The 15,740-nt window shown below is 31.4% G+C and overlaps 1 protein-coding gene across 2 annotated transcripts in view; it reads left to right on the forward strand.

Moving 5' to 3' along the window:
* LOC145743690 (titin-like) overlaps positions 1–15,740 on the forward strand; it is a 69,392-nt gene that overhangs the window by 11,246 nt on the left and 42,406 nt on the right. For both annotated transcript variants that reach the window (XM_082561723.1, XM_082561724.1), the window contains exons 13-44: positions 45–236; positions 609–686; positions 1,072–1,272; positions 1,344–1,421; positions 1,774–1,980; positions 2,434–2,511; positions 2,828–2,928; positions 3,353–3,455; positions 3,591–3,668; positions 4,002–4,190; positions 5,697–5,774; positions 6,138–6,335; positions 6,745–6,822; positions 7,229–7,423; positions 8,179–8,256; positions 8,594–8,779; positions 9,011–9,088; positions 9,213–9,321; positions 9,402–9,481; positions 9,731–9,808; positions 9,999–10,178; positions 10,701–10,778; positions 11,222–11,488; positions 11,813–11,995; positions 12,159–12,236; positions 12,403–12,591; positions 12,807–12,884; positions 13,342–13,492; positions 14,019–14,098; positions 14,453–14,530; positions 15,094–15,282; positions 15,380–15,457. In XM_082561723.1, coding sequence (XP_082417849.1) covers positions 45–236; positions 609–686; positions 1,072–1,272; positions 1,344–1,421; positions 1,774–1,980; positions 2,434–2,511; positions 2,828–2,928; positions 3,353–3,455; positions 3,591–3,668; positions 4,002–4,190; positions 5,697–5,774; positions 6,138–6,335; positions 6,745–6,822; positions 7,229–7,423; positions 8,179–8,256; positions 8,594–8,779; positions 9,011–9,088; positions 9,213–9,321; positions 9,402–9,481; positions 9,731–9,808; positions 9,999–10,178; positions 10,701–10,778; positions 11,222–11,488; positions 11,813–11,995; positions 12,159–12,236; positions 12,403–12,591; positions 12,807–12,884; positions 13,342–13,492; positions 14,019–14,098; positions 14,453–14,530; positions 15,094–15,282; positions 15,380–15,457 — 4,092 coding nt within the window. The remainder of the gene's footprint in view (positions 1–44; positions 237–608; positions 687–1,071; positions 1,273–1,343; positions 1,422–1,773; positions 1,981–2,433; positions 2,512–2,827; positions 2,929–3,352; positions 3,456–3,590; positions 3,669–4,001; positions 4,191–5,696; positions 5,775–6,137; positions 6,336–6,744; positions 6,823–7,228; positions 7,424–8,178; positions 8,257–8,593; positions 8,780–9,010; positions 9,089–9,212; positions 9,322–9,401; positions 9,482–9,730; positions 9,809–9,998; positions 10,179–10,700; positions 10,779–11,221; positions 11,489–11,812; positions 11,996–12,158; positions 12,237–12,402; positions 12,592–12,806; positions 12,885–13,341; positions 13,493–14,018; positions 14,099–14,452; positions 14,531–15,093; positions 15,283–15,379; positions 15,458–15,740) is intronic.

A 15,740-nucleotide genomic window follows, 5' to 3' on the forward strand; every position in this document is an offset into this window, starting at 1 on the left:
AAAACTTTCTAAAGTGTTAAAAATTAAAAAAATGATTTTTCCAGCTGCTCAGGGTTATATCGCACTTGTGACCTCCAACCAGGATAAACAATATCGAGTTGAGCAGAATGTGAGCGGGACTTTCTTCAGAGCAGGAAACATGAAAACTGGAACTTTTTACAAGTTTACGATTTACTCGGTCGGACTGAACAATATTTTTGATGTAAACGTTGTCTCTCCTTTGTTTGTACAAACTAGTAAGTGATAGAAATAATATTTGTTACTTATTTTGATTTTTATAAATCTAAAACTTGAAGTCTGGTGTAGTGGTAAGAACACTTCACCACACATGAGGTTGTGGGTTCAATCCCCACTGATCTCATGCTGTAGCACCCTTAAGTAAGGCGCTATAATCGGTATAAGCTCCTGCTAAGCCAGCATTTAGTCAGCAGCATAATTATCGGACAATTATGATCTTTAATATCCCAAACTGTCACAGAACAATTGAGACTGGGTCGGGATAACAAATGTTAATCTATGTTCAAGTTGTAAAGTCAACTTTTTTTTATTTTAAGAATAAATATAAAAGAATATCAATAAATTAAATCAAATATTAATTTTTATTTTAGTACCCAGTCCACCAACCAACTTAACAGTTCTTGATGTTACTGCAACCAGCATTGAAGTTATGTGGAATCTTGCACCAGGTCAGGTTTCAAGTTATTTTTATGCTACTGGCTTCTAAACTTTACTTTATTAAATTAGTTAACTCAATTTAAGTTATACCTTTAGTTTGAATTGAACTTATGCAAATTTTTAATTTGATTTTAAGTTGTATTTTCGTGCAAGTAGCTTATATAAAGTCAAAGTAAAAAACAAAGGCTGAACTAGACCGTTCTAAAGGGGTCTAGTTTAAACAAAAAACCAACTAATAATAAGAACCTTTGCCTAAAATTTATTTAAAGAATGTTATAACTTGCCATGCTTTTCTCACTTAGGTGTACTATAGTTAAAAAAACAAAAATAAATTTTTGCTGCTTAAATTAAACCAAAAGTCTTTAAATTTAAAATTCTGATTTAAACCTTTGACAGGAGCACGAATGTATTATCTTACCGCTCAACAATCTGAGAATCGTCGTCCGTTTGGTGAAGAATTTAGGGTAGGAAACACAAGTCACAGTTCAGCGGTCATAGGGGGGTTAATCCCAGGGGAGGAATATCAATTCAGGGTGGAATCAATCGGGTTGTACGGGGGGTCAAGTGACCTCAGTCCCAGCATCATTGACTCCACTTGTAAGTTCGTTTTAGATTATTAAATTTATTTGAAATATAGAATGTAGTTTTCACTACTATTCATGTTGCAGATGCTGCCATTCCTGAACCACCTGCTTTAATCAGTGTGAACGTAACCTTGATTCAGCTCCAACTTGATGATGCACAAGGTAAGTTAAAACTCATATAACCCAAGTATCTTAACTAAGATAATTACATGCTTAAATCATTGCTTTACAGACTATTTTTAAATCAGACATTTATTTTTTAAATGTTTATTTAATTAAGTTTTATTAGATTTTTCACCTATATAAAATAGGAGCTTGGTGGACAATATATATCTGTATATATCACTAGCATATATTGGTTGAGCGTTGTGACCATATTACAATAATTAAAATGCTGACCATAGGGCAGGTTATTCATTGATTTTCTCTGAAAAGTGTTTATTATCAATACAGTAAAAAGTTTAGGAGCAAGTCTGATATAAATATTATAATCACAAATTTGTTAATTTTTAAGGTGCTGTAAGTTACATTGTGGAATGGGAGCCTCGAACATCTGATGATGAGGAACCTTCATTTAGACGTGACCTTACGACCTCTGACCCCAAACAAGTGAACCTTAACTTTTTACAGGCCGGTACAGAGTACGTTGTCACGGTAAAGTCGATGAACCGTCACGGAAAGATCAACCCCGTTTCGAGTCAGCCTCTTATCCAACAAACAGGTTGAAAAAGTTGTTAAAACTTTATTTTAAGTTTGAAATATTAGCTATTTATAATAGAGTTTAGTGGACGATATATATATAAGTATGTCCAATTTATAGACCTGCAAAATAAATAAAACTGATGTTTGTGGTGTGTGGGCAAATTATCACAGACAAAGTTAGGAGTTGTGACCATATTATGACAATTTAAAGTGTTAACTAAGAGTGAGCTGCTGACTAGTGTTCCCAAATAAAAGACAAATAGCTGTACTAATATTTTAAAATAAAAAAAATATAATTCGTGTGGGGAAAATTTTTTTGTTTTATCATAATATGACAATCTGGCCTAATAGATAAAATGGCAGCCTATGAAATTAAACAAGCAATAATATTGTATTCTACCACTAAGCCTCTTTAAAGGTTGAGTGAATTAAACATCACAGTTTATGTAACTCAAATATTTTGTTTCTATAGTGCCTGCACCTCCAGCTCCAGGTTTTTTCTCTAAAGTAACTTCAACTGCTTTTGCTTACAAATGGCCTCCTGCTAAAGGTAAGTTTTCATTGAATAAAATACATCATTGTTATTAATTTATACACTATATTCTATTTTTTTTGTCTTAATTTAATTGTAATTGTGGAGACTTTATGACTTTTACATAATTATAAAGTTACATCAGTTACTTTGACCCAGTCTCGAGTTGTCTTTGCCAGTTTGGGATATTATATAAAAACAACAGAAGTTATTAACCGAATTTTAGTGAATTTTATATAAAAGTTGAACAAAAATTATAAATCATTTGTTTATAGTAACGATTTTACAAACTGATATCATTAAACTTTAACTAAATGGAATAAAAATGTTTTAGGGGCAAACAGTTACAACCTCTATGTATTAAGCGATGATTTTGATTCAACTTTCACTGAGGTTTACTTTAAAATAATCAACACCAATCTTACAACTATTGAGGTACAAAAGTTTTAACCATTTTTATTGTATTTATAGTTAGGCAAAAACTGGTAATATTTGATTTTTTAACTTAAAAAATAATTATTAAAAGTACGATGTAGTGGTAAAAACGCTTGCTACACCACATAAAGTTTTGAGTTCGATCTCCACTGCTCTCATGCTGTAGCGCCCTTGAGTAAGACGCTATAAACGGCATGAACTCCTGCTAAGCCAACACCTAATCAGCAGCATAATTATTGGGCAATTATAATCAATAATATCCCAAATTGCCACAGGCAACTTGAGACTGGGTCGGGTTAACTGTTGTTATTCTATGTTCAAGTGAAGTTGACCTTTCCACATTAAGGATAAATAAATAAAAAATTATAAATACCTTCTGTTTGTGAACTAAATTATATTTTTATGACTATATTATGTTGCTTAGCTATATGGATTGCTCTCTGGTACAAATTATGAGCTGAGGATTCAAAGTATCGGGAATGAAGGAAGAGTTGGACCAATAGGAAGACGAGTCCAGAACAGAACCTGTTTGTTTTATTTGTTTTAAACCAATATTGTGATATAACTAACTAGTTCTGATGTCTAAATTCTAGTTTTAGGCATTTGTTAATCTTTAAAAAAACTGTTTTAATGTTTTGTTATTTTTTGTTTTATTTTTTCAGTGCCTTCTCCCGCCCAAAATGTGAGAGTAGTTAGGGTAACTCCCTCAATTGTTACTCTAGAGTGGGACCCAGTTAAAGGTGAGTTTATTAAAATTAAGATCTTTTTATTTAAAATATTTGAATTAAATTTTAATTTTTTTTTAATATTAAGCCAAGAGTAATTTTTTAACGTATGTTTATTAAATTTAAATCTTACTCAAAGTTTATTTTTAATAAACTAGGAATTTATTTTTAAAGCTTTATTGTACAACAGAATAGTTCAAAATCTAAATATTTAAAAAATTTAACTTAACATTATACCGTACCTATTTTTTACTAAAACTTATTTTTTATGAATTATTTTTATCTAATTTTTGTATAACCAAAAAAAAAAACAAGAAATCATTTTTATATGAATTCAAATTTTCTCAGGAGCTCGTAGGTTCGTTATAATCTCCTTCACTCATGTTGACGGGCATTCTATTGTGTTCGAGACATTCCAGAACAGAGTAATTATGACAGAGTTTCAAGCCGGCACATTCTACAACTTCACAATTTATTCTTATGACAGAATAGGGAGGATGAATGAGAATGGAAGCACTACAATTGATGTACAAACTGGTGAGTTTGTAGGGACTGAGGTCAAGAAAAATCTAATCATAAAAAGTATCGACTCCTAAGGGTGCTCTTATCCAAATAACATGGCAATAACGTATAAAGTATAAGTCTCTAATGTCTAAAACAGGGTTTAAGACCCGTTAGAAATGGTCAAAAATAGCAAACCGAATCTACAGACAACATCTATTTATTAATCAAGCACGTTCATCAAATAATTATCCCGAAAGTTACATTACACATATACAAAACGTACACACTACAAAAATCTGGTTTCTAGGTTACATATATAGCGATAAACATAATTACGAGTACATTACACACAAAAAAACGTCTTTCGTATATCGACTACATCCTTTATATTGGCATTTAACTGTTAACTAATTCTAAATTAAAACTTGGCAAAGTAAAAATAGGTGTGTGTTTTAGGAACCAAAAAAATATACTAACTGTCAGAAAATAAAATCGCGCAGGAAAAACACAAAAACGGACAACTGTCAATCCACATTTTTACATCAAAAGGGTTACACTATTAACCCTTATTCTATGAAATCTATAGAATAATACAGTACGACTGAACAGGAAATTAGGCACAGCTTCCACTGGCTCTACATAACAAATAGCGACAATGTTTTACAAGGGCACGCGAAAAATATACAATTGGACCATGTTCAATATAATAACGATGAATTTAGAGCGTCTAACTGCCTTATGGGCGTTAGACTTGTCCTTGAATAAAGGGGTTAATTTGTTTGTCCCCTTTATAACCTGTATATATTTAAATATACATAAATACAGTCTCTATGAGTTTTTTCATATCATTAAGTCTTTTGTACGGTTTTAAACCGCACGGGATGGTAGCGAGTTTGCACTGTTTCGGTTCGCCGAACGAAAGTTATTATTGCGCCTGTGAAAATGGGTTTCTTACGTATTTCTTTTGTTTGTTGAATCAATATCAGTTGATTCTGGTTAATAATGTTCTGTTTTTGGTACCCCAGTGGCCAACGCTGTATTTTATTGTCCAAGGCCACCAACAGGTCATACGGTTTTCTCGTCGTTCGGTGTGAACCGGCATCAAGTCTGGTTTGAGGCTAGGAAAGCCTTGGCATTGGAATTGATGGAGATGCTAAGCGCTTTCCTACAAGTTTATTGGTTTCAATTTGTTTTCAATACAAAAAGTTAAAAGTTAACGCTTTCATGAACTTAAATTGATACTAATGCTAAAAAAACATGATTATATATCAAAAATACTTATTTTTATATCAAATAAACATGATTTAATACCAAATATACCTAGATAATATGCTAAAAACCATGATTATATACCAAATATACTTACATTTTATAATGTGTACCTTTTACAACTTCTTTTAACTAAACTTTTGTTACTCTTTGTTTTAAAGCAATATTAACTTTTGATTTTTTGTGTAACTGAAACATTGCAGCAATAATAAAAAGAAAGCAATTATTTGACAACCTAAGACTTTGTACTTTCTAACTTTTGTTTTTCAGTTCCTCTTCCACCAATAAACATTGGTGTAAGAAGACCAAGAGTTCATTCACTTGTCCTAGTGTGGGACCAACAATGGGGTGAGTACTTAACTCTATATAGAATAAAAACAATTAAAAAAAATAAATCACATAAGGACATTTTTTAGACAATAATGAACTTAAATTTAAACCAAACAGTTTATAAAAACCCAGTAAACTAGTGTATATTGTTATAATATATATAATCAAACTTAATGGATGACAAATATATATGTTTAATTTATAGACATGCAAAATAAATACAAACTTATATTTTCGGTGTGTGGGTAAATTATCGAGGGCAAACATCAGAGTTGTGATATTATTACAACAATTAAAATGCTGACTATAGAACGGGTTACAAACTGGTAATACTTACGCAAAACAAATCAGTTTCTTTATCCTCACTTATTTAACATCCAGGTGCAATCTCGTATATTGTCCAAATCTTCACGGAGGACAACGACGTCAACTTCCAAGGATTAACGAAGAGAGTAAACAACAGCGAGACGACGATGTTCACTGGCCTCGACTCCGGAACAAGATACTTCTTCGTTCTCCAATCCATCGGGTTCCAGGAGCAAAGAAGTATTGAGACCAGAAGGGTGTCTGACTTTACTTGTAAGTTTTTATCAGAAGTATTTTTAAAAGTATTTTTATTTGTAAACTTTTTTGGAAGATCTTCTTGGTTTGAAAAATTTGTTTTATTTTGTCATTTTTTAGTAGTCAATCTATTACATAAGAGAGCTTGGTGATTATTATATATATATATACTGTATGTCTAAAGGCCTAATAAATAAATAAAAGGCATATAAAAGGCATAATAACTAAAAAACTGCTACTTGTGGTGCGTGGATAATTTATAGTAAAGAAATAGTAGATAAAAAATAGTGACCATATTGCAACAATTAAAATGCCAACTCTATGACGGGACAAGTTTTATTAAATGTTGGAGTTTTAACATGTATGCAGTTTTAATTATATGTAGGTTCTTGGTTTTAATTAATTTTTAATTTACTTTTACTTTTAGTGCCAGCTACTCCCAGCAAACCAGAGTTGAGTTCTGTCAGCACTGATCTAATATCAGCTTTCTGGGATCCTGTTAAAGGTGAAATTTTATGTTTTTTTTGTATATATCTTTATCCTCGATGTGGGAAAGTCGAATGCGCAACTTAAACATAGAGTAACATCAGTTATCTCGATAGATTATAATTGCTCGATAATTAAGCTGCTAATTAAGTGCTAGCTTAACAGGACCTTACTTAAGGGAGCTACAGCATAAGATCAGTGGTGATTGAACCCACGACTTCATGTGTGGTGTAGCAAGTGTTTTTACCACTACACCACGCTGCCATGTTTTAGTCGGTTTGTGTTTAAATAAGGGTTGTAACAGATGTTTTGTTTAGCTTTGGTTAAATTATAAATTAAATAACTGTTGGATTATTTTTGAAGTGTTTTAAATATTATTAATTCATAATAAAAGACTTGGAATATTTTTAAATTTTTAATTCCAGGAGCTGAAAAATACCGGGTCCAAATAATCCAACTTGCCCCTCAAAACAACTCAGAATGGGAGCAAAACACGACCGTACCCTCTATCGAAATAGAGGGCTTACTACCGGGGGGGTTTTATGATATTCGGGTCTTCAGTGTGGGTAGGAGGGATCGTTTAAATGGGAAAGGAAGTGAACTCACAACAACTCAAACAAGTGGGTTCTGTAGTTTTATTTTTTAAACGTCAATTACCCAAAAACTATAAAAATGTTATTAATAAATCTATATATAATGGAGCTTGGTAGACTATATTTATATTTATTATTTTTTTGGATATATCTTTATCCTCGATGTGGAAAAGTCGAATACGCGACTTAAACATAGAGTAACATTAGTTACCCCAACCCAGTCTCAAGTTGACTTTAGCTGTTTGAAATATTATAGATTATAATTACCCAATAATTATGCTGCTGATTAAGTGCTGGCTCAGCAGGAGTTTATAGTGCCTTACTCAAGGGCGCTACAGCATGAGTTTGGTAGGGATTTAACTCACGATCTCATGTGTGGTGTAGCAAGTGTTCTTACCACTACACCACGCTGCCGGCATATCCAGTTTAAAAGTTTACAAAATATATTAAAACTGTTGTTTGTGGTGCCTGAGTAAATGATCGCAGGCAAACATAAGTTGCATCCATATTACAACATTAAATACTAACTTTAGGACAGGCTTTCGACTTGTGTTAGTAATGGTATTAAAGTTTGGTGTTTATTTTTCAAAGCCAAAAAAATAGTTTTTTGTATTTAAATTCCTACGCTTATAATTTATTTTTTTTAAATTTTCTCAATGTGGTTTTGATGCTGGTTCCTTATGTTAATAATTAAAGTTTCAATTTTAACTTTAAAGCTGCTTATGTATATCTTTTGAGTTATTTACTATCTAGTTTAAAACTCGTTCAATCTTTTTGTTTAGTTCCCCTTGCACCAATTAACATTGTGTTTGGTAATGTGACAACTGATCAGATCAACGTTTCTTGGAACGATGTTTTAGGTAAGTTTGGGTTTTATTTGAAAATATAGTCTGTATATGGCAGCATTGTGTTGTGGTTAAAACAATTGGCTTTCCTACATTCTGGGTTTTATCTCCACTGCTCTGAAGCTGTAGCACCCTTGAGTAAGGCAATATAAACAAAACTCCTGCTAAGCCAACACAAAAGCAGCAGCTTATAGTTAACTGGCAATTATAATCTATAATATCCCAAACTGCTGAAGGCAACTCGAGACTGGGTCGGGGTAACTGGTGTTACTCTATGTTAAGGTCAAAAGGTCGACCTTCCCACATCAAGGATAAAGATATATAAAATATTAACATTAACTTTTTCTACAAGGTGCCAGTTCTTATGTGTTATCCACCAGAGAAGGTGCCACAATTTTGGACAACATTGTGACACGTGGCACCAGTGTCATCGTTGGCACATTACTACCTGGCACTCAATATGAGTTCAATGTGGCGAGTGTGGGCCAAGTCAGGGACAGAAAAAGTGTCACCAGTTCACCTGCCTTTGAGGAGACAAGTAAGCACTTTTAAGTAGACACTTTATGTTAAGGTTTTAATTTTAATTTTATTTTTTAATCGCAAAAAATATTTCTTTCCAATTTTTTTTTTTTAATTTTGTTCAGAAGGGTTTAGGATATTAATTATTATTTATTAATTAACAATAAAAATGTTTTTTTTAAATTATTTGTGGTCTTTATCTAATGCACAACTAAGATTATTTTAGCACAGTAAAACCTTTTTTTTTTAGATCCTCTACCTCCAAACCAACCAAGTATTGTTGATATTACTTCAAATTCTATTTCATTATCTTGGAATAATGTCAAAGGTAAAACAACAATTTCTGATTTTGTAGTATTACCAAACTTTAAAAGTAATTAAGTAATTAGTTTAATTGCAATTGCTTTTTAAATTGTTAATATTTTTAAAATTTGAATTTTTATTTTCACTAGGAGCTCGTAGTTATGTTGTAAGCGTAACCAGCCCAACACTAGATGGTGTAAGAGAGGTTGAATTTAGCGACAATCGAGGAACAATTGATAAATTGGAATCAGGATCCGAGTAAATATTTGTTAAACAATTTTTAATCTGAATATTCGTGTTTGAAAAGTGGTTGTTCATAAATATTTTATTTTTTACAGATTCAGTTTTGTTGTTTTCTCGATTGGAACCAGGAGAAGAAGGACACCTAGTGGTAGTGAACCTATTTCAACTTATACAGGTAAAAGCAGAAAAATATTAATATATAATGCAGCTGGGTTGTATATATGTATGTTAAATTTATAGACCTACAAAATAAATAAAACTGCCATTTGTGGTAAACTATCACTGGCTAATATTAATTAAGAGTTGTGACCATATTACAACAATTTAAATGCCAGCTTGTTTTTATTAAAAATTATGTTCTGATATTTACTTTACATTTTACTAAGTTACGAAATGATTGTAAATTCATTTTTAAAACTTTCAGCTCCAGCGATAGTCACTGGTTTAAGAACTGTTGAAATAACAAACTCATCGATTCAGATCGAATGGGATGCTGTGCAAGGTTTGTTTATTTAGTTTAAAAATCAATATAAGTGAAGTATCATTATTTGCAATTAATTACTAATTTCCAATTATTAAATTGTAAAATTTTGCAATTAATAAATATTTTCTAATTAATCATAATTTGCAATGAATAAATATTTTCTAATTATTATTTTTAATTTAAGTTGTGAATTTTGGCCGTATTTTAGGTGCTCTTTCGTACACTATAACAACACTGCCTCCTGGTGTTGAAACAAGCGTTTCCTCGGAGTACACGACTCATTTATCCTCAAACCTGGAACCAGGGATGTTGTATGAGTTTCAGGTTATTGCAGTAGGGGAGGAAAACTTAAGAAGTTTGAGCCATGAAGTTTATATGGAAGCAACTCGTAAGTTTAATCAGCTTTAAAGTTTTATTTTCTGAACATTATCTTTATTGAATAAAACTAATTTTATAAGTAACAAAATACTTTAAATTTGATCAAAATTGTTGTCTTTTAACTTATTAGTTAATTATTGTGCTGTTACAAATGGACTTATCCTTTTTTTTGTATATTTTTTTATCCTCGATGTGGAAAGGTCGAATGTTCGACCTAAACATAGAGTAACATCAGTTACTCCGACCCAGTCTCGAGTTGACTTTGACAGTTTAAGATATTATAAATTATAATTGCCCGATAATTATGCTGCTGATTAACTGCTGGCTCAGCAGAAGTTTATACCGTTTATAGCGCCTTACTTAAGGGTGCCACAGCATTAGAGCAGTAGGAATTAAACCTACGACTTCATGTGGTGTAGCAAGTGTTTGTTACCACTACACCTTGCTTCCATTATTGATTATTAATACGTTGATATTAAGATGGTTTTAAAATTTGAAATATAAGGTTTACCAATAACTTCTTTTATTTTAGTACCTTCAACCCCAGACCAAGCAAATATTGTTGATCTTACCACAACTTCCATTACCTTGGATTGGCCAGACGCTCCAGGTTTGTTTCTATGATAGAAACTGATTTTTTTAACAACTTTGTGTAAATCTTTTTTCAACTTCGAAAATGCGCTTTAAATATTTGCTAGCCAAATGACTAAAGCATATCATATTTTTGTTTTATTTAATTTTTCTTTTTGTTGGAGGGTCGACTTCACAGTCTTAACACAGAGTAACAATCGTTAGTACAACCCAGTATCAAGTTAATTTTGCCAGTTTTGGAATACTATCATAATTGCCCGATAATTAAGCTGCTGATTTAGAGTTGGCTCAACAGAAGTTTATATTGTTTATAGCACCTTACTTAAGGGCGTTACAGCAGTGGGATTTGAACCCAGGAGTTCGTGTGGTAATGTCAAGTGTTGTTTACACTGCATCATGTGCCAGTTAAACTTTGTAACAATTTTTAAATTACTTTTTACTGAACCTTCTTTTATTTTGAAGGAGCTGAGAGCTACATCATAACTTACAGTTCTGAAGACATAAGTAGCACAAACGAGGTGACCACTGCCATTAAACCATATATATTCACAAACCTTGTTCCTGGGACACACTACAGTTACTCACTTCGTTCTGTTGGAGTAAAGGATTACTTAAGTTCTGGTGTTTCTCCTATTGTGACACAACAAACTGTCATTGAGCAACCTCCAAACTTTGAAGTAACTTTTGTAAGTCCGGATCAGATCAACCTAAGATGGGATGAAGTCAAAGGTAAAATTTGTTTTTGATTACTTTTAAATTTAATATTGTGATTAAACAGATTTAAACTTTTAAATAGATCAAATTTGCTTTAATTAAACTTTATTTGTACCAACTTTTATTAAAACATCTTTAAAGGAAAGTAAATCATTATGTGTTTTTTTTTTTAATTTTTTTTATAAAAAAGTTTTTTTTTTCACTTTCTAAACTAGAGTACTGAAAGCAGTAAGCTATTAGTATTGGTGTTATCAATAAATAAGCTTTAAAATACAACAAAAACTTTTTTTAATTTTATATGTTTAATTATATTCAAATTTGAAACTTGATTTTCATTAGGAGCAACTTCCTATAACATAAGATGGAGATCAGACACAGATGTCACCAATTCTACGACCCAAACCTCCACGACCTTGAAAATCGGTTCTCTGTTGTCTGGTACCTTGTATCAGTTTGAGGTGCGAGGACAAAGTGAAGATATAAGGACATCGAGTGTTCCCGCTGTGCTGGATGAAACGACTCGTTAGTTTTGTTTCTTAGTTTCACCTAAATTGCTGGTTTTATTAAAATTTCAGTTTAAATAGTTTTTTAAAATTTAAGTTATTAATATAACACTTTATATTCTCTTTAAACAACTTTTTTTAATGATTACATTAATCTATTTAAACAAACTTTTTATTTTTAGTGCCAAGTTCACCAACTGGCCTCACTGATAATAATGTTGGGTTCAATACAATTGATTTGGAGTGGGAACCTGTGAAAGGTTGGTTTAAAATAGGAACTTGTATATATTTTTACTTTTAGTATATTTAGAAACTTTTATTGAAAAATAGTTATATATTTTAAGGATTAAATGTGTTTTGTAGAATGGTAATTTTTTTATTTATCATCGAAAATTTGATAATTGTTTTAACCAATTCATACACTAGGTGGTGAGCTTTACGAGGTTGTTGTTGAAACAACGGAGCGCACAAAACCGAGGATAAATCTTCAATCTTCTTCGTTTGTTCAAGTCGGAAGTTTAAGATCCGGAGGATTTTATTCTTTTGAAGTTTTTGCGATCGGAGTCGGGGATCGAAGAAATGATGTTCCAAGCAATCAGATCACCGTGCAAACAGGTTTTTTAGTTATTTAATTATAAAAACTTAATTATAAATATTTAATTATTGTTGATTTTAAGGAATATTTTCTAAAAAAATTTCAAGTAACTTCTTATTTTAGAAATTTAAAAATAAAATCTTTAATTTATTTTAAATTTTATGTATATTAAATGTAATTTATTTAACATTTTTATATTGGTTACTTTTATTTTTTACCAAACTTTTTATTCCAGTACCAAGACCACCAAGAAGGTTTCAATTTGATAATATTACAACAGATTCAATTGGATTTTCATTCTCAAGAGCTTATGGCAAGTTTTAACAATCTTTCTTTTATATATCATTTTTTATATTTTTATCCTTGATTTGGGAAGGTCTTAAAAACATAGAGTAACATTTGTAACCCAACCCAGTCTCAAGTTGCTTGTGGCAGTTTGGAATGTTATAGGTTATAATTGCCCAATAATTTATGCTGCTGTTTAACTGCTAGCTTAGCAAGAGTTTGTAGCACCTTACTTAAGGGAGCTACAGTATAAAAGCAGAGGGGATCGAACCCTGGACCTCATGGTGGTGTAGCAAGTGTTCTGACTACTACATGACACTGTTGGTGATACAGCTTAATTCATAGTTTACTTAAATGTATCCAATTAATAGGCCTACAAAATAAACTGCTGTTTGTGGTGCTTGGGTAAATTATTGCAGGCAGATATTAGTTGAAAAGTTGCAACCATAGAAAATAATGTTTTAATATTATTTTTGTGTTTACAGGAACCAGATTAAATGTAATTATTGTGACATCATCAGACCCATTGTTTGAGTTTAGCTCACAATATGACTCACAAACTAACTCGACAGGTTCACTCAGAATTGAGACGAGAATTACTTCACATATTGTCACTCAACTTCAGTCTGGAACAAGGTAAATACCTAACCTCACCTTTTAGTGTAGGTTCGAATTTTTGTTTTTTAAGGAATTATTTTTGGGCAAAAATTTTTAACTTTAAATTGGGATATCTTGAAAACTATTTAACCAATTTAAAAAAAGTTATTTTTAAATCATTGATAAAAATAAAGGTAGTATAAAAGTAACTGATGTCCAAAAATAAGGATTGTCTAAAAATAATAGTAGCCATAATATTATGGTTAAAATAATAGTAGCCTAAAAATAATCGAGAGAGCTATCTCATAAATATTACGTAACTCCTAAATTCACTGGTTTTGAGAACGTAACTTTTTTTTGTTGAGTGACGGACAGTTAACGTGAACCAAAATGTCAAAACATTTCAAAAATAAACTCTGCAGTTGCTATCCCTTATTAATTTTATGATAGTATAGTTATTTGGTTGACTTTTTTAGTGCTACTATAAGACTATACTTAAGTTTGATTCCTCTTGTATCATAATATTATAAGTTTATTGTTAACCTAAAACCTAATTTTTTTGTAGGTATTTATTTGAATTAATGTCAATAGGAGAACAAGAAGGAAGAGATAGTGGGTTGTCAAGACCAAGGATAATTGAAACTTGTAAGTTGTTTGTTGTATATATTTTTATCCTCGATGTGGGAAGGTTGAATGCACGACCTGAACATAAAGTAACAACATTTACACTGACCAAGTCTCAAGTTGCCTGTGGCAGTTTTGGATATTATAGATTATAATTGCCCGATAATTATGCTGCTGATTAAGTATTGGCTTAGCAGGAGTTCATACCGTTTATAGCACCTCACTCAAAGGTGCTACAGCATAAGATCAGTGGGGATTAAACCCACGACCTCATGGTAGTTTAGGAACTGTTCTTACCACTACAGCTCACTGCTGGTCTACTGTCATTAAACTTAAGTTTATAAAATAAAAATTAGTAAAATTACTTTATTACAGTACCCGACACCCCATCTAACCCAACTATTACTGAAGTTACAACAAATTCTATTTCTCTAACTTGGAACAACGTTAGAGGTAATCACCTTAATAAGAATTGTTTTAGATTTGTGATAAAATAAAGGTTTTGGATAAAATTATTAGCATTATTTAGTTACTAATTATGTTTGTAATGTACTTATAAATTTATAACATAATCTAATTATAATGGAGCTTAGTAGACAATACATATATTGTTCAAGTGGACGATATATATGTTGTTTAATTTAAAGGACTGCAAATAAATAAAAATATCATATGTGGTGGTGCGTGGGTAAATTATCAGGGGCAAATATTAGTTAAAAATTGTGCTATGACAACTAAAAAATCTTGACTAGAAGACAAGTTGTTAACTAGTACTTACTAATGGTCCAAATACATTTGATTTAAAGGCCCATAAATAAAAAAAACTGTAGTTTGTGGTGTACTAGTAAACATGGGCAAATTTTTGTTGTGATAAAACATCAAATAATACAATGGTAAAAAATAACGATAATTAACAAAGTTTTTAATTAACCACAACCACAAGTTTATTAATATCATTTTAATTTACATTTTATTATGTGCCAAGAAATATTAAAACAATTACTTTTGTCTTGTAGGAGCTGATCTTTATGAGGTTACAGTAACTGGAGAAGGAATAGAAGAAACCACTCAACTTCGGACCGAGGAAAATATGATAAATATCGAGGAGTTGAGACCAGGGGGCATCTATGAGTTCCAAGTGTTTAGTGTGGGGGTGAACGAGGCTTTTAACTTTGTTGGGACCGAGCCACTGACCATACAGACCAGTAAGTTAGAAAAAAGTTAAAATTTTCTTTTAAAAGTTTATTAGCTTTGTTATTGGTATGAATGTAAATTAATATTTTTGTTATTTTATGTTTTTAGTTCCATTGCGACCGAGCAACTTTAGAATCACCGACATTTCAACAAATTCCATTTCACTTGCTTGGGATGAAGTGTTTGGTAAGTTAAATATTTTATTTAATAAATTTATCTTTAAGTAAAATTTAACCGGCGGACAGATTATAACACATAGTTTTACTACATAAGGTCATGGGTTTGAGCCCCACTAGTTTCATGCTGTAGCGTACTTGAGTAAGGTGCTATAAATGGTGTGAACTCCTGCTGAGCCAACACTTGATCAGCAGCTTAATTATCGAGCAAATATAATCCATAATATTTCAAACTGCTACAGGCAACTCGAGGCTGGGTCTGAATAACTTATATTACTTTATGTTTAAGTCGC

The sequence above is a fragment of the Corella eumyota genome, chromosome 2, assembly GCF_963082875.1.
Source record: "Corella eumyota chromosome 2, kaCorEumy4.1, whole genome shotgun sequence".
NCBI classification, from domain to species: Eukaryota; Metazoa; Chordata; class Ascidiacea; order Phlebobranchia; family Corellidae; genus Corella; species Corella eumyota.